Here is an 18506-nt window from a genome sequence, read left to right as displayed (position 1 = left end):
TAGTGTAAGTGAAATATATTGGGGCAGCTTTAGTAATGAAAATGCACATACTGCCATACATGTCTTGCATCATATGCATGGTTTTAAACACTTTTTGTTTGTTGTCTGACAAGGGGGTGTGGCTTTAATAGGAAAGGATGCAGCTTATGATACAGCATTGCGCTTTGAAACTTTTTTTTTTTTTTTTGCCTACACTAAGCCAGCTAATATAAATTATAAACTTAAATATAGATCATGTGTACTGTGGGTAGATAATGGATAAAATGTTTTTGTGGGAAACCACTTTGGCTGACGCCATTCTTCTTTTTTTCTTTTTCTTTTTTTTTTTTTTTGTATGTAGCCTTTGCTTTAATGGGGATTTCCAGTTTCAGCAAATGTCAATGTCGGTATAACAAAAAGTTATAGAATTTCTCAATATTGTTTCTGTATTAGTTCCTTACAGATTTTAGCTCTCTGCTTGCTGTCCATGGTCATGTGATGAGCACACAGGTACACAGCTGATTACCAGGCAGATGTCTGATTACTGGGCTGTGACTATAACGAGTGGCACCTGTGTGCTCATCACATGACCATGGACCGTAAATCACATGACCATGGTCAGAGTTTTATCCACTAGAAGTAACAGAATGAATGACAGCAAGCCGAGATCTAGAAAACCGGGAGGAATTGATACAGAAAGTATATTGGAAAATTGTATAACTTTTTCAGCATACAAGCAATAACATTCATTTGCTGAAACTGAACAACCTATTTAAGCCTTTGAAGCCTGCATGGTTAAAGAATAAAATTCATTTTAAAAAAAATTGGTTTGACTTGTTGCAGACCTTCCCGAAAACGGAGAGATACGTTTGGTGTTGCAAATGGTACAGTGTCAGATCAAGTGACACCCAATCCTTTATCTAATGCAACCTCAACTGGACCACCTGATGATCTCGAGCCTAAGAAGTATTCTCAGAAGGTTTGGTACAAGGAGTCTTTTGTCATTTCTGGCCTAAAGCATTTCACTGCTTATCGAATAGAAATCCATGCCTGCAACCATGACTTTGCACTTGGCTGTAGCGTAGCTGCATATGTCAGTGCCAGAACCATGCCAGAAGGTGAGCTACCCATACAGGATACCGTTATTTGCCAAACTACCATAACAACTTTTCGTTACTTTTACATTTTTATGACAAATTGCATAGGAATTAAAAGTGTATCTGCATTGTACACTGTAGCACTGTAAACCATTGTAATTAGGTTTTCTGATAAATTGCTTTTATGGAACATTTACTGGACTTGTCATAAGGGTCAAATCATTGGGAATCTGATTCAAGAACTAGGCCGCCAGATCCATGTTTCAGGCAGAGAATTAGGGGTAAAAGTATGATCAGTCTATTGCAACTGTATAACACCTTTCTTCTTTGAGATGGTAGGCATCCCACCTCAGGAATCAGGCTTTTACATGAATAGTTAATATGTTGTTAAAAAGCTCCTTCAGGCTAAGGCCCCACGTAGTGAGACACAGCAAATAACCATAGTGGAAATGTATCTTTTTTTTTTTTTTTTTTTTTTCTGCAGAGATTCTTATAGCATTTTTGCAGTTTTCCTTTCCAGACTTTCTGCTTCTTTTATACCTATACAGAAAACAACAGTGTTTCACCAGGTATAATTGACATGCTGCTTTTCCGCTGTGGAATTTTCTTCTGCAGTGTGTGGATGGGATTAGCCAGAATCCTATTTACTTTGTAGGTACTGTAAAACACAATGTTTTTCGTCGCCACATTTCCGGTGTGGCCAGAACACTGTGTTTTCGCAACATGGGGCCCCAGCCTTAAGAATGGTTGCACATTGCTTCCTTATGCTGAACTAAAAAATTGCTAGTTTTTTGTTTTGCCACAGATCTTAGTATTAATGGACCACTATTTTCTGACAAAGTTTGTATGTGTAAAATTACTTGCTAAATTTGCAAATAATTGACTGTTCACAGCTAAAGCAGACAACATTGAGGAGCCAGTGACATATGAGTATATCTCACCATACATCCACCTCAAGTGGAAGGAGCCTAAAGAACCCAATGGCTTGACCATTTTGTATGAGGTACAATACTCCCGGCTTGGAGATAATCAGGTAATAGTTCCATTTGTTTTTACGTTATTTTTCTGACACAATATTGCACCTGTATTGATTATATTGTTACCATTATGCAGGAAGAAAATGCCTGTGTTTCCCAGAAACAGTATCTGCAGGATAAGGGAGCAAAGCTGCGATCACTTCCCCCAGGAAATTACAGTGTGAGAGTTCGGGCGACTTCTTTGGCTGGAAACGGGTCTTGGACTCAGACTACTTATTTTTATGTGCCAGATCCTAGTAAGTGTTTTCTTCTCTTTCAGCAAGAAATTATTTTCCAGTATTTTTTTTTTTTTACAGCCTGTTAAATTCCATTTACTTAATGCTAATTTGACATTGTAGGCTAGCAGGGTTTAAGTCAATGAATAATATAGATTGCAAAAAACAAAGTGAGAGCAGGGAAGGCTGCTGTTAACTCATTAGCCTTCCCTTCTCTCACCTCCCCCTGTTTACACACACCACACAAGCAGTACTCAGGGAGCATCACAGGGACTTCTGGAATGCACCCTGGTGGATAATTAGAATATTGATAAAAGCGGGCTAATTCAACAAATGGCAAGGAGGATTAATGTATAAAAGGTATGTCTAGAATAGCCTTTCTAAAGGCTATGCAAATATATGCTTAGTTAAAAATCACTATAGCCAATGATAGACTCCCTTTAAATAATGCCTTTTTGCCGGGTTGAAAGGCTTTGATAGTAGTAACTCATGGCATTCATCGGTCCAGTTGTTTATGCAGTTCCATATTAAAGGGACTTCAATGGGACAGCGTTGCAGAACCTAAACTTGATGCTAGTTTGTATGGCCGCTACAGCTTGCCGTATGTAAACCTTACCAAGAGCCATGCTACCTCTATAACAGGCAATCTGCAGGGTTCCAGATGTCAAACCCCTGTAGATGTAATATTGATGACCTATCTTAAGGACAGGCTATCAATACTACAAACCAGATAAAACCTTAATGCTCAGTATTAATGCTTTTAGAATATGATGTGCAACAAACTTCTATGGGTATAATGGTTGGTGTCAGCGCGCTTTTGGTTATGTAGTTCACATTTCATATTGCAGTCTTATTTAACCGTTAAATACTATCATGGTGTCTTATCCTAATGATATGTGTATGACAGTGGTGAATGATAGACACCATGATAGTACTGTAGGGTTAATCCACTTTGTTCAACTGTGCAAAGCTGTATTTTATTTATTTATTTTTTTATATTGTTTTCTCAGTTCTCAGCTACCAGAGTAATGTCTTGAAGATTGTAATAGGTCCAGTCCTCCTCTTGTTTGGTTTCCTTATCACTTTGATAGTCTGCATGATCCAGAAAAAGAAGTAAGTGATTCTTGCACTTATGTCTGTTATGACTGGGGTACCTATTGACTATTATGGGGTCTATTGGGTGTTTGTCGGTTTTAAAACTGAAACTGATTTTCATTGGACACTGCGACAGAGTTTATAACGAATAAGCAATTGCTTTGTTTTTATTTGCACCAATGGACAATAAATAATGGTACTGTGAACCCAGCCTTACCATGATTTGTGACGGACATATAATAAAGTGCATTACTAAAATGGATTTATTGTAATTTAGTTTCCTATCTTAAAGTTTTAGTAATCCCTAATTTCTCATCTATTGTAATATGGTGATATATTTCTCTGTGCCATTGCAGATTTTATTTTTAAAACAAACAATGTACTGGAATATAGAGAGATGTCTCTATATTCCAGTATGGTAGACACACTAATAAAGCTTTGGTCAGAGAATACTTTCTGAATGGTAAGAGAGCAGGGCAAGGCGTACCAAATGAATACGGCTCTCAACCCTGCTTGTAACAGCACTGTCTTTATCACTGTCACTATCTACTTTTAATAAATGAATAAAACATTGGTGTCTCTTTCCTCAGTTCTGGGTGAACTATGTTATTAGGTACTTCCTATTCTGATGTTAATCTAGTTCGAATACCTTTTAACTATCATGTCTCTCCATAGCTAAGATAGAAAATACTTATACTATAAAGCACTTTATTATCGATCATTTATTTTTCACAGAGAGGCAGAAGGCCCAACAGGACCCTTGTATGCATCCTCCAATCCTGAGTATCTAAGTGCTAGTGAAGGTAAGTTTGGACACGGAACCAACAGACAAAAAACACCTCTAAATATATATGATCACTTCAAACATGTTCTATACCACTTAAAAGAAGAAAATGTGATCAACAATGCAAGCATAAAGTCCATATATATATATATATATATATATATATATATATATATATATATATATATATATATCCATAAATATGATGCTTCTATGTTAAAGATTTACCAGCCGAGCAAATGGTACAGAAAGATAACAAAAACACAAGATGTGTGTGAAGGGAAGGAAACTCTGCTAAATATAAATATCAATCTCCAATCAAATAACACAAGGTGTAATATGTGGATAGGTACAATTATATACACCCATGAACTACATAAAATAACAAGTGATAGATGATATGCACCATAAAACAAATCACTGGTCACTACAGTATTGTACCAAGATCCAGGTGGTAGATTAATATGCCAAGGGATACAGTGATGGGTGATAAGATGATGTACAGCAACAATCTGAAGCATATAAGTTTAAAGCATATCAATTGTACATGTGGCTAAGCCATATCTCACCTGCTACATAAGGTCCATAGAGCATAGCTGTAAAAAGTATTGTTACCTTTAGTCATAAAGAGGTTATAGAAGATAGGAGCTTGAGTCCCGATACACAGCAAAAGGTATTTGCAGAAATGCACCTCAACGCGTTTCACCACCAGGGCTTCCTAAGGAGTTGACAGTACAGGATGTAAAAAGTTTGGATACGGAGCCTTATATGCATGGTGTAAAATAAAAAGTGCAGGAATTTTGAAAACCTTGTCTAAATCAAAACCTAAAATTGTAACCATAAAGTAGGTGAGGCGAAATGTTTAGTAACAACGCTTACTCCATATGTGAACTAGAGCTGGGCAATTAATCACAAAATAACTGAACCTGAAATTCAGCTCAATTACTCAAAGTGAACCTGGTCACATCAATTATTTCATTTATTTTGTATCCATGCTCTCCAATCTCACACTGCTGTAGTGCGTCTCAAGTCACAGTACACATACATCTGGGGGTAAGTCCAGCAGCTCTCAGGGTTACGCACCATGGAGAGAGACCCCTTTCACCCATCACTAATCATAGTACATGGGGGTTCACCATCCACAAACTACTATTGTACTTTGGGGTCTCTTCAGATCATCAAAGTATAATTAGCAGGGGCCCAGGGGTGATGAATAAACATTACAAACTATGTTAAAACCTAGGTTATGTTTCCAGTTAAGAATAGAAGGAAGACCGTTCACAATAAATCCATGGAAAGTGTTGTACTCCAAATAGCGTCATTATGCCACGTGACCGCTGAGGCCTGTGACTGGGCCTCAGCGGTCACGTGGCATAATGACGCTATTTGATCCTTGACATCTATGACTGAAAGAGTATGGGAGAAGTGTCAGAAGCCCAGGGGAGGTGAATAACGCCTCCCCTGTTCATTCACCTCATCTGGGCCTATGCTATTTATACTCTGAGGGTCTGAAGAGACCCCAGAGTATAATAGCAGTTCATGGGTGACTGACCCCCAATATTTTGTGTTTGATCAAACCCCAGAAATTGCTCAGCTGAAACCAAAATTGCTAGAAAATCCCTATGTATGTGGGATTTTCTTATTTTAGTAATGTAGGGCCTACTATAGGACATTATACTGTATGGAAGGACCACTATGGGACTGTATGGTGTCCACACACTGCAGAAAAATATCCACATTGGACATGCTGCAATTTCAAAAACCGTTGTATTTTTGTAAATCGCAGCATGACAATTATACCTACAGAAACGCTGTAGGTGCTTTGGAAAAAATCACAATGCATTTCTAGTGTGCTTTTTTTTTTCTCTGTGGCTTGCTAAATGGGTCCTTAGCCTAAACAGTTTTTTACAGTATCCCACAAGAGTGAGTATACCCCTCACATTTTTGTTATTATTCCATTATATTTTTTCATAGGACAACACTGAAGATATGACACTTTGATATAATGTAAAGTAGTCAGTGTACAGTTTGTAAATTTGTCGTGCTATCAAAATCGCTCAACACACACAGCTATTTAACCCTTAAGTACTATCAAGGTGTCTATTATAATGATATGTGTATGATAGTGGTGTATGATAGACACCATGATAGTACTTAAGGTTTAGTGTCAAAATTCCTGGCAAAAAAAATTGAGTACATCACAAACAGAAAATGTACAAATTGTGAACTAAGTGTCAATATTTTGTGTGGCTTTTAGGGTAAGTTCACACAGAGTTTTTTGGTCAGGGTTTTGGCATTTTTGCGTTTTTGCCATTAGAAGAGTTTCCTGAAGCATTTTTTTAGGTGTTTTTTGAGGAGTTTCCTGATCTGTTTCCTTTTGGGATGTGGTCATGATTTATATTTAAAAAAATCACCTGGCGTTTCCTGATAAGGGTTTTTGCCATTTCCACCTCAGGTTCTGTTGGCTCACATTGATTTGCATTGAAGCTGCGAGCCGGAAAACGCTCACAGCTTCAAAAAGAATGGACATCTCGCTTCTTTTTTGCCGCTAATGGAAAAAAAAACCCGCTAGCGGCGTTTTTGACCTTCCCTTGTCCTCTCATACCTGTTCATATCCCCCCCCCTTGCTTATCCACCCCTTCTTTTTTTGTCCTACTCCCCTTTGTCCTGTTTGTCTTGTTAGTCTCCTCTGTTTGTTTGTTTGTTTGTTGTAATATGTTCTTTTTTGTCTCATACAGTTGTGGAAAGCCGTTTTCAGTTAGGTTTTTCCTTTTTCTTTATTGTATTTTGTATGTCTACTGTTTCTGGTTGTATACTTTGTTTGAAAATTTAATAAAAAATTACAGTTTAAAGAAATCCTCTGTGACGACATCACAGAGCTGGTGGATGTTAGCGACCTTGCTCACCTCCACCTTCCATTTCAGGATGACCCACAGATGCTCAATAGGGTTTAGCTCTAGAGCAGACCTGGGCAATGTGCGGCCCGCGGGCCACATCCGGCCCTCTGACTGCTTCTGTCCGGCCCGCATAGCTAGTGGAAGGTTTTTCAAGGACCTGTGATGACATTAAACTAGGGGGCAAATGGAGGGTGACATTAAACTGGGGCAGCTGGAGGAGCATATTAAACCATGGGGGTAGCTGGAGGGGGACATGTCTGCCCCAGTTTAATGTCCCCTCTAGTTTCTGCTGGTTTATACTGGGGCACCAGGAGAGGGACTTAATACTGTGTGACATTTGGAGGGAAACGTTATAATGTGGGGGAGTATAATGTTAGGGTGACTATAGGAGGATTTTACTTTGTGGGGCACCTGGAAAAATGATTGAGTGGGCGGAGTCAGCGGAGAAGTGGGTGGAGCTAAATTTGCTGCGACGCACATGGCCCTCTAGAACCATTACAATTTCTCATGTGGCCCCATGGGAAAATTAATTGCCCGCACCTGGTCTAGAGACATGCTTGGCCAGTCCAGCACCTTTACCCTCAGTTTCTTTAGCAAAACAGTGGTCATCCTGGAGGTGTGTTTGTGGTCGTTATGCTGGAATACTGCCATGTGTCTGCAGGGAAGGGATCATGCTCTGTCTCAGTATGTCATAGTACATGTTGGCATTCATGGTTCCCTTAGTGAACTGTAACTCCCCACAGCACTCATGCAGCCCCAAACCATCACACCCTCCATCACCATGCTTGCCTGTAGGTAAGACACACTTGTCACTGGTCTTTGTACTTCTCACCTGGTTATAGCCATACACCATTGACGCCATTTGAACCAAATAAGTTTATCTAGGTCTCAACAGATCACAGGACTCCAGTAATCCATGACCTTATTATTTGCAGGCTTTCTTTGCATCATCTTTTAAAAAAGGCTGGGATGATGATAGCCATGCAGACCAATTTGATGCTGTGTATGGTCCTGACAGGCCCCCACCCCTTTTAACCTCTGCAGCAATTCACTCCCAAGTCTATTTTGCAAAGACAGCATCTAAGTATGATGCCGAGCACAAGTACTCCACTTCTTTGGTTGTCCATGGTGAGGCTTATTCAGTGTGGAACCTACCTTGTTAAACCACTGTAGGTCTTGGCCACCATGCTGCAGATCAGTTTCCAGTGTTGGCAATCTTTTTATAGCCTAGGCCACCTTTGTGTAGAGCAACCGTTCTTTTTTTTCAATCCTCAGAGAATTCTTCGCCATGAGGTGCCATGTTGAACTTCCAGTGACCAGTTTGAGAGCAATAGCACCAAAATTAAGACCTTTGCTCCCCATTCAAACTTGAGACCTTGTACCACTAACAAGTCACATGACACCGGGGAGGGAAAATGGCTAATTGGACATAATTTGTACATTTTCACTTAGGGCTGTACTCCTTTTTGTTGCCAGGGGTTTAGACCTTAATGGCTGTGTGAGTGATTTTAACGGCACTCCAAATTTACATTGATACAATTTAAAGTAGTCAGTGTATAGCTTGTATAACAAAATGTCATTTCCTTAGTGTTGTCCCATGAAAATATATAATAATTACAAAAATGTAGTCTGTAAACTGAGAGGATCTGTGGACAGAAATTGGACAATTTTAAGTTGCCCATACATATTAGACTAAATGAGGTGAAAATAGATGAAATTTAAAAAGGGACAATTGTTTTTGCAACCTATGAAACAGTGTAATTATCTGGAAAGAAGTCTGCCATTTTTGGAATTTTTGTCTGATCAACGGACATAAAATTCTTTGTCCACAAGCTGTGTGTTCCAGACCATTTCTTTTTTTTAAACAAATATATTAGTTGAGATGGAATACAATTTGTATGTATTTGCTGTGTCTGCAAAATAATTGTTGACCAGACATCTACCTACTTCTGTCTAATTTGTATAGCCAGCTTTAGATGACAAAGAAGTCTTCCAGAGGAGTGGTCCTTTTAAAATTTAAAGAAATATCTACTTAATCTAAAAGAGAATTTGAAATCTATTACAAAAAATTCTTTGCATGCATTGGAGTTATAAAACAAAACGGTTACAAAGGTGTACATTGGGTTTCCTTAAAACGTTGAGGATTATTTTTCTTTGTTCTGACACCACAGTTAAACACATCAGTTTACACAAATCTTAACCCGTTACAGACATTTGTCATACTACCATAGCGAATGGTCATATCTTTAAATATTAGAAAAATATACAGCTTCAATGGCAATGCCTGCAATCAGTGCCCACACTGATCATTGGCATTAACTCTTCTGATGTTCTAGTCAAACATGACTAAGGCACCATTTTCCCTTATAGATTGTGGGTGCTGTCCCTCAGGACAAGATCTTATGAGCAGTGATCAGTTATCATGACAGTTGGGAGCCTGTTGAAGGCACCACCTGTTTGTGTTTACATTAGATCTGTTAAATACTGTGCTAGGAAGCCTGTAATCAAAGTATAAGGATTTTACAATACATTGCAGTGCTTTAGCATTGCAGTTTATTATATTAGTGATTAGATCCACTGGAACTCAAGATCACTCATATGGTCTCTAAATATATAATAGACTAGTGAAGTACCCGGCTTCGCATGGGTATATTTCATTTTTTGTTTGTGTAATGGCTACATAAGAATTGGCAATGGTCTATTTTGAATGTATTTTCTGTGTAGTTTAATTACATTTCAATTTATAAGAATGCTGACATCCATTATGACAGTCCAGTATAGGAACAGTCTGTTTGTGGCTGTGTTGTTATGGAAACCTGGTAAATGAAATGTGAAGTTATATTGGCTGATGCATGTTATATGATTGAATATTGAAGGACCTGCAAACTGCTATTGACTAGACAGGTCCTAAATCGCATGCGTGCTTACTTTGGAAACTTGGTGTAAAGTTGTGTGTATGTCAAGACTGAAAAACCTGAGCGTTTCCATTGGTCCGTAAGTCTCATGTGATCATGTGTATCTCAATTTGGATATGAGTGAAAAACCTGCGATTGGTTGTTAAGGAAACCCGGAGTAAAGATGTGTGTATGTGACCTTGTGTAACAGTGTCATCCACAGCGCCCTGTCCCTTTTTAAAGCTGACCTACAGCAGTGATGGCAAATAGCCGGGTTGTTATGGAATCCTTGAGTAAAACTGTGTGCAAGTGGAGACTAAGTCCCTGCGAGCTTCTATTGACTGATAAGGGACGTGTGTATAGCTGTTGGAATAGGAGTGAAAAACGTACAGGCTTGTACTGGCTAATGCAGGTAATGTTTTGGAAATAGTGTATCTCTGGAACGGTACGTACTAGAGAGCTGAGACCTGGTCTAAAACCTTCCCGGACACCTGATGTACCTGTGTGCCAAAAAAAAAAAAAAAGCTTAAAAAAAATATAAGAGGAGAATAAAATGAAAGTTTAAAATCACCTCCTTTCCCTAGAATACATATAAAAGTAGAAAATTACTGTGAAACACATACACATTAGGTATCCCTGTGTCCGAAAATGCCTGGTCTACTAATATTTTTCCTGTACGGGGAACGTCAAAAGTGCCAAACCGCCGAGGTTTTTTTCACCATTTTGCCTCTGATTTAAATAAAAGGTGATCTAAGCAATAGACATTCCCCAAAATGGTATAACTGAAAAGAGTACATCTGGCCCCGCAGAAAACGTTCTATGCGTCCCCGTACAGCTGCAGGGTCACCTGTCAATGTTACTTTGCAGCTGTTGCAAAACTACAACTCCCATATATTAAATATTTTACCATTTTTTTTGCTTCAAATTTTTTTTTCCCTATTTTCCTCCTCTAAAACCTGCGTCTTAAAGGTGCGTCTTATAGTCCGAAAAATACGGTATATATCTTCTTGGGTATTCCTGCAGCCAAGAGGTGAATGCTGGTATGAAAGCAGCTTATTAGTGACAACTGTTTTTTGTTTTGTTTTTTAACTTTCTAGTTTACATTCCGGATGAGTGGGAAGTACCAAGAGATAAAATCAACTTGCTCCGAGAGCTTGGGCAGGGTTCCTTTGGAATGGTTTATGAGGGAATTGCCAAGGACATCATAAAAGGAGAGGCAGAGGTTCGTGTAGCTGTGAAAACGGTCAACGAGTCAGCAAGTCTGCGAGAGAGGATAGAGTTTCTGAATGAGGCTTCCGTCATGAAGGCTTTCAGCTGCCACCATGTGGTAGGATTTTATTTATATTTATACACATACATATTCAATAATCTTGGTATTGATATATAACAATATTACGATTTCATTTTGAGTATCAATTAATTCTAAAAGGATTGATTGAATGTCACAAATAAACTAATATAAAAGAATCAATTTATACAGTATATATATGATCATCACGAAGGGTATGCTTATAAGGCGCTATTTGTTTTTGATCTAAAAAAAATTTGTCTGCTTCGTGGAAATATTATTCTTCCTTTTGTAGGAAGTTTTGTGCTGTATAGAATCTTTATGTACCGTTTAATTTTGGATTAAAGATATATTGTTCACTTTTGCAGGTTCGCTTGCTCGGTGTTGTTTCCAAAGGGCAACCTACATTGGTAATCATGGAACTGATGGGACATGGTGACCTTAAGAGCTACTTGCGCTCACTTAGACCTGATGCAGAGGTAGGTTTGGTTTTCTTGCCTTTTTTTAAATTTATTTATTTTATGAAATTATAGTAAATAAGATCATTCAAATTCTTCCTAAAATCAGTGGTTAGATTTTTTTTTTTTTTTTTTACTTTGAGAAATAGGGCTGGATGATTTTATGCCCTAAATCCAAATCCGGATTGATTGAACATTTTGCCTCAATTACAAATAATGAATTATTTTACAGCACTCCCCTATTTATATGCCACATCATGACTGTCAGGTTTGGTCATTCACATGTGAGCAATCCTGATTGGATAGAACACTGTTAGTGACGTATCCTGTAGCCAATGGCAGTGTGAGATGGGTTGCTGTAGATGATAAATAATATAATCAATGTGAACAAGTTAATTTGGTTGACTTTCAGTTATGGTTATTTTTCGATTCATTGCTCAACCCTAAAGACTGAAACAGAGACTGAACTCTTTTCTGCTACAGTTCGTCCAACAACTAGAATCTTTAATTATTATTATGGGGTTGACAGAATATTTGTCTGATTTATCACATTTGTCACATTTCTCATATCCAGAATAATCCTGGTCGGCCAGCCCCTACACTTCAGGAAATGATTCAGATGGCGGCTGAGATTTCTGATGGGATGGCTTACCTTAATGCCAAAAAATTTGTACACCGTGATTTAGCTGCTCGTAATTGCATGGTTGCAGAGGACTTCACAGTCAAAATTGGAGGTATAGTGGGATATTATCTTTCATCTGCTCTATTTCACATTATATTCACTTATGGAAGTAGTAGATATTTTTGTAATCTTATATATCAAAGTTTTAAAGAAATTATACATGCTGAGTGAATGTCTGAATTAATGTTTATAGTTCATTAGCCCCTTAACGGCCCAGCCTATTTTGGGTGGTTGTTTTCACTGATACCATTTTAATGTTCCATCTTGAGTTCTTCACAACTAGGGGGTTCATTGCTAATATGATCTACAATACATATGTACTGTAGTGTATTATGCCTGTGATGAAAACATTGGTAAGCAAGTTATAAGACTCTGCCTCTGGCAAGGCCCGATACTTGTTGTAAGATGGCAGCTAGGGGGGCCATTTTTAGCCAAAAAGTAGCAGAATCCTCTGACAAACTGCTGAGATGCTACAGTTGCTATCATAAGTTATCACATAATTGTGTTCAGCTGTAAGTTATAGATGGATTTCTGTTAAGTCAGGATGATGTACAACTATGGAATACTATGCACAGTATAGTAACCCTTGCAGATGACTTTAGGGGTTAAGGGATACTATGCATGAAATAGACCCAACTTGAATGTACTTTAGTACTCTGTATGTCTCTCTTCCTTTACTGGCAACCACTGTGATTTAAAGCATTATTCTGATCTTAGAAAGTGATAGTATATTACTAGGTTATGCCATCACTTTATGATTAGTAGAGGGTCCAGTTTCCAGTTGACTGTTATACATGTTAAACCAACTTTGCCAATGTCTCCTACTCGTATATCCAATATTTTTTTTTTTTTATTTTTTTTTTAAGCATTCATTGAATCTTTTTCCTACCTTCTTTCATATCCTTTCTGGTCTGTAGTACTCTTAATTTGCTGTTGCCAGTCGTTGCCATTGTGACTTTTCTTTCTTTAGATTTTGGGATGACTCGTGATATCTATGAAACTGATTATTACCGTAAAGGAGGAAAGGGCCTACTACCTGTGAGGTGGATGTCGCCTGAATCTCTCAAAGATGGAGTCTTCACCACATTTTCTGATGTCTGGTATGTACTTCAGGACAGATCTTTACTGTGTTTAAGTAGAATTTTTCTATAAGGTTTTGGGGTATCCCATATGTTCTAATATTCTATAATGTATCATTTTGTATTATATTTGATTAAATATTTTAATGTTTAATACAGTGTTCTTGTGATGTGGCTCAACATCAGTAAAGCTATGGTATTTTAGATCATATTGATGTCTACTTGTGTTGTAAGTTGGAGAACTTATGAATGCTTACAGAAAGCAAACAAAGTATAACAAATTTAAATAAATGTAAATAATAAAATTCCAAGGGCCTTTAACTGTATAATTGTTTGTTTTTTTGTTTTTTTTTTTTTAAAGAGGCCAAAATATTTTGGGGGTAGCAACAGAAATGGGCGAATTTATTAATACTTTATTACATTTAGACAGATTAGAGTTAGACTAGTTGTGCTAAATTTCTCTCAGTGGCTTACTTTTACCTAACTTTATGCCACTTCTTCGTAGGCTTACTGTAAACAAATTCTTTTTTTCACCTAAACTTATGATAGAATTTGGCCCATTTGTTTTAAGTAACACCCTATTACTGCTAATCTATGCCCTCTTTACCTCTTGTTTAGCAGGAAGTAAAAAAAAGTATGTGTGCAAATTGAGCCAAAATTCTAGTACATTAACCTTATTCTTCCCCATTGTATATATATCATTATTGATAACTATTGTCCTCCTTTGCTATGAGAACAAGATGCCATTTCTCACGATCCATTATTTTCTTGCATTCTTAATACCAAATTAATATGAATAATTGCTATTGTTTTCCTTTCAGGTCCTTTGGTGTGGTACTCTGGGAAATAACAAGTTTGGCGGAACAGCCATACCAGGGGTTATCCAATGAGCAAGTTCTTAAGTTTGTTATGGATGGAGGTTCCCTAGAACAGCCAGAAAGCTGTCACCCTAGACTGTAAGTTTTGAAAACAAGCTGTTAAAGGAAAACCGAGAAATGAATGATAGCGTACATTGGAAATGTATTTGCTCTAACTGTGTGTCAGACTGTAGGATATTCTGCGCATTTTTTTTTAGTAGAAATCCTTTAAAGAGGACCTTTCACCACTTTTGGGCACATGCAGTGTTATATACTGCCAGAAAGCCGACAGTGCGCTGAATTCAGCGCACTGTCGGCTTTCCCGATCTGTGCCCGGTGTACAGAGCTTACGGTGCCGGTACCGTAGTGCTCTATGGTCAGAAGGGCGTTTCTGACCATTAGCCAGAGACGTCCTTCTGCCTCGCGGCGCCTATCACACTGTACTGTGGAGCGGGGAGGAACGCCCCCTCCCTCTGCTCACACAGCTCGTCCATAGACGAGCATTATCAGGAGCGGGAGGTGGGCGTTCCTCCCGGCTCCACAGTACAGTGTGATAGGCGCCGCGAGGCAGAAGGACGTCTCTGGCTAATGGTCAGAAACGCCCTTCTGACCATAGAGCACTACGGTACTGGCACCGTAAGCTCTGTACACCGGGCACAGATCGGGAAAGCTGACAGTGCACTGAATTCAGCGCACTGTCGGCTTTCTGGCAGTATATAACACTGCCTGTGCCCAAAAGTGGTGAAAGGTCCTCTTTAAATTAGAGAACACTGTTTAATCTGGGGTGCTGTACTCTTTTCTTCTGGGGACTTCTGAGCAGTGGGTGAGTGGGGCTTGAAAATTAATTTGCCTCCTTTTCATATATAATTCTTATCTTTAATTGTGATAATCGTGAGGATAAACACATCTCAAATGTACTCTGTCATTCATTCCCCAGATGTTGATCGTAATGAGTTACTGGGAATACTGGTTTTTTGTTTTTTTTTTTTGGTGGGGGGGTTTGTTTTGTTTCCCCCCCCCCCCTTGTGTCTTAAATAACCAGTATAACTGTCTGAACAAGTTCATTGGTCTATCTAAAGTTGCACCAGGATATATCATCTGTAACCTGTAAAGAATAGACTCTTGACTTAGAAGAGATGCTAGTTTTTAATTATAAATTTGACTCCTGTTTTTCAGTCACAGTCTGATGCAGATGTGCTGGCAGTATAATCCCAAGATGCGTCCCACATTCTTGGAGATCATTGATATGCTAAAGGATGACCTCCATCCTAGTTTTCGAGAGTTGTCCTTCTACTACAGTGAAGAAAACAAACCACCTGAGCCTGATGACCTTGAGATTGATTTTGAAAACATGGAAAGCACCCCTCTGGACCCCTCCTCATGTTCACTACGGGATGAGGGTCAGCGAGGAAACCTCTATGAGGAACACATACCCTACACTCATATGAATGGGAGTAGGAAAAATGGACGCATTCTCTCCCTCCCGCGTTCCAGCCCATCCTAACACACAGAGCTTTGCCCTCTGAAAGTTAACTACCCTCCATCAAATCTCAGGACAGAACTGTACCCATGGCTAGAACATCAAAACAACAACATCCTTTTCAGGTTTTGGATGTCTCATTGTCCCATTGGGCTCTTCTGTATGTTCTCGTGTGCGTTGTGCTTTTTTTTTTTTTTTTTTTCCTCAAAACATCACTTGACAGGCTGACTTTTGGGCGAAACCGAAACTGTGAACAGACATAACAAGGAGGTAACTCCATTCTTTTCACCTACACTTTATTGCCTATTTATTTTCAGCAGCAAGGTATATGTGTGCAATGCTTACAAGTGTAAGAGAACTAAATGCACTTGGGGAACTTTGAGGCACACACATCAAAATGGAATAAAACTGAAGCTCTATCTAAAAGAAGACAACATGTAAAGCTCTTGTAAGGATTAATGGGATTTGTGGAGTTATGTGAACCCAGGTCCAGCACATTGGGAGTGTGTAATTCAGCACTCCCATAGAATCAATGGGGAAAAACTTAAAGAAAGAAGTAAAGAGATTGTTGATATAGACCAGCTAGTTTTACCTCACTTGGAACATCTAACATGGAGAAGTTCATGTACCTTAAATGTTATCCCAATTTCTACTCATTTTCCTGACCTGCTGAATTTTCACTACAGTAAACATATCACTTTCTGTGCTATGAGCTTGTACTTTAGGTGCGTAAACGGTGCACCTGTCCACATATTACTTCTGCTATTAATGCATACAGTTTCCCATTGTTCACCTCGTGGTCAAAAATCTGGAAGGTGCTCATAGTGCGATGATTTTTTATTTTTTTTAAACAAACCTTTGGGGATGGTTGGGATTTCTTTGTCAGATATGTTCTTAATCAGACCAAAAAGGGCATGATCTGTAGTCATCCTCTTTTCCTCAACATCATGATCTTTGTTGTTTGGGTATTTAAATTTTTATTTTTTTTCATTTTACACAAACTGTACACAACCACGGTTGGGAAAAATCATTGCTATCCTGTAATTTAAAGTCAACTGGGGGTTTTCTACCCATAAACTTGTAAAAGACTAGTTTTTATGTTTTATTGCAAGGGTTTATCCATACTAGTAAGGAAGTCACTAACAGCTTTTGTGGTTTGTGTAAAAGCTTCATCTTGCCTGGTGTGTACTACAAGTAATATTTAGCAGTTGCTTACTTACATGTATATGCCGCAGATAGATATAATATATATATATATATATATATATATATATATATATATATATATATATATATATTATGTATGTATATAATTTCTAATGTTTAAAAAAAAAAACCTATTACAGGATCTAATTCTTGGTTAAAATGAAAATAACACAAAATATATTTTAAATTATTTTTTTTCCATGCACAAATATCTGGATTGGAAATTTTTATACATTCTAGACTTTTCAACTGTTCCTGGGGTTTTTATTTTTTTCTGAGTAGGCTTGCCGGGAATAGAAACTTGTTGGGAATATTTTGATTAGACACACAGTTGTGTATATTAATAAGAGATGCATATATGCAGGCTATTTCAGTGTACTGTGAGACAGATGTTTGAAGTAATTTTCCCTCCATAGCTCATTTATCTTTATATTTTCCCAGGTTCAGTGACATTACTACACTGCGCGTGCATTTTAGCAGCAGCCAACCTACATGAAATAATGGGTGTATAAGATTACCAGTGCTAACAGGCTAGCACAGTATATCAGGATGTCCCCCTTACTGTATTGAATAATAGAAGACTATTTGTACTCCTCAATTCTCACATCACTGTGTATGGTCTTTAATTGTATTGCAAGATATGATGTGCACCTAAGTTTGGTGTTGCCCTCTTAATCATTCATATGACACTTAGCTCATTTCAGTCTACTTTTTATCCTTCACCCTTAGATGTTTCTCCTTTTTGCATGGTTTTAACATATGTGATACCCTGGTATGTTCCCTTATACTACTACTAATGCCAATGTGTATTTGTTCTTTTGATCGCTGCTACATGACCACATATAGGACTGTGTAGGTCCATAAAACCCTTACACCGTTATATTACTTTGTATCATTAATGTCATGTAACTGACCTTCCCTTATTTTTTGAGCCAAACACTTGTATTTCAAGGTCTATACACAGTGGAAATTATGTGAGAAATTTGTAATGTGAGTTGAACAGAGCTTCATCATGAGGTGAAACTTGGCACCACCAAATGCTGGAAGTGATGGAGTTGTGAGTGAGTTGTGTGCCAACTGCAGGCAGATCTCCATAAGAGCCTACTTTGTGTCTATTACAACAGTACTGTTCTACAAATGGGAGAAAAATCTTTCTGTAAGTATCCAGCAGAGGTATGCTGCTGTCCTATAATATACCACCATTATTTTTCTACATCATCGTCTTGACTTTATCTAGGGACTTTTCCGATATCATTAAGGACGGCATATTTTCCACTATATAGTTTTCTATTACAAAATCTAAAATCTCAGACTGTTCTGTGTTAACACTACCACCCTTCTGTCTTGTTGCAGATATACATAATAGGTTGCCTACCAGACAATCTTTAAATTAATACTCAAAGGATAGTATTCAACTTTGCTAAAGATGATCAGCTGTAGGCACCTTAAATCATACTC

The 18506-nt window shown here is 38.1% G+C and overlaps 1 protein-coding gene across 2 annotated transcripts in view; it reads left to right on the top strand.

The window, feature by feature from the left end:
- The window catches only part of INSR (insulin receptor), a 79704-nt gene extending 62630 nt beyond the window's left edge, over nt 1–17074 (top strand). The window contains exons 11-21 of one of the 2 annotated variants that reach the window (XM_075281054.1): nt 823–1097; nt 1970–2109; nt 2190–2349; nt 3339–3441; nt 4159–4226; nt 11096–11325; nt 11655–11765; nt 12319–12478; nt 13397–13526; nt 14327–14461; nt 15539–17074. In XM_075281054.1, coding sequence (XP_075137155.1) covers nt 823–1097; nt 1970–2109; nt 2190–2349; nt 3339–3441; nt 4159–4226; nt 11096–11325; nt 11655–11765; nt 12319–12478; nt 13397–13526; nt 14327–14461; nt 15539–15866 — 1840 coding nt within the window. In that variant the 3' untranslated portion in view covers nt 15867–17074. Of the gene's footprint in view, nt 1–822; nt 1098–1969; nt 2110–2189; nt 2354–3338; nt 3442–4158; nt 4227–11095; nt 11326–11654; nt 11766–12318; nt 12479–13396; nt 13527–14326; nt 14462–15538 lie in introns of both variants that reach the window. The other variant, XM_075281063.1, reaches the window with a different exon arrangement.
- The last annotated feature ends 1432 nt before the right edge of the window (nt 17075–18506 follow it).

Source organism: Leptodactylus fuscus, chromosome 1 (genome assembly GCF_031893055.1).
Source record: "Leptodactylus fuscus isolate aLepFus1 chromosome 1, aLepFus1.hap2, whole genome shotgun sequence".
Taxonomy (NCBI): domain Eukaryota; kingdom Metazoa; phylum Chordata; class Amphibia; order Anura; family Leptodactylidae; genus Leptodactylus; species Leptodactylus fuscus.
Note: the sequence above shows the minus strand (reverse complement) of the source record. Positions and strands in the feature narration are given on the sequence as shown.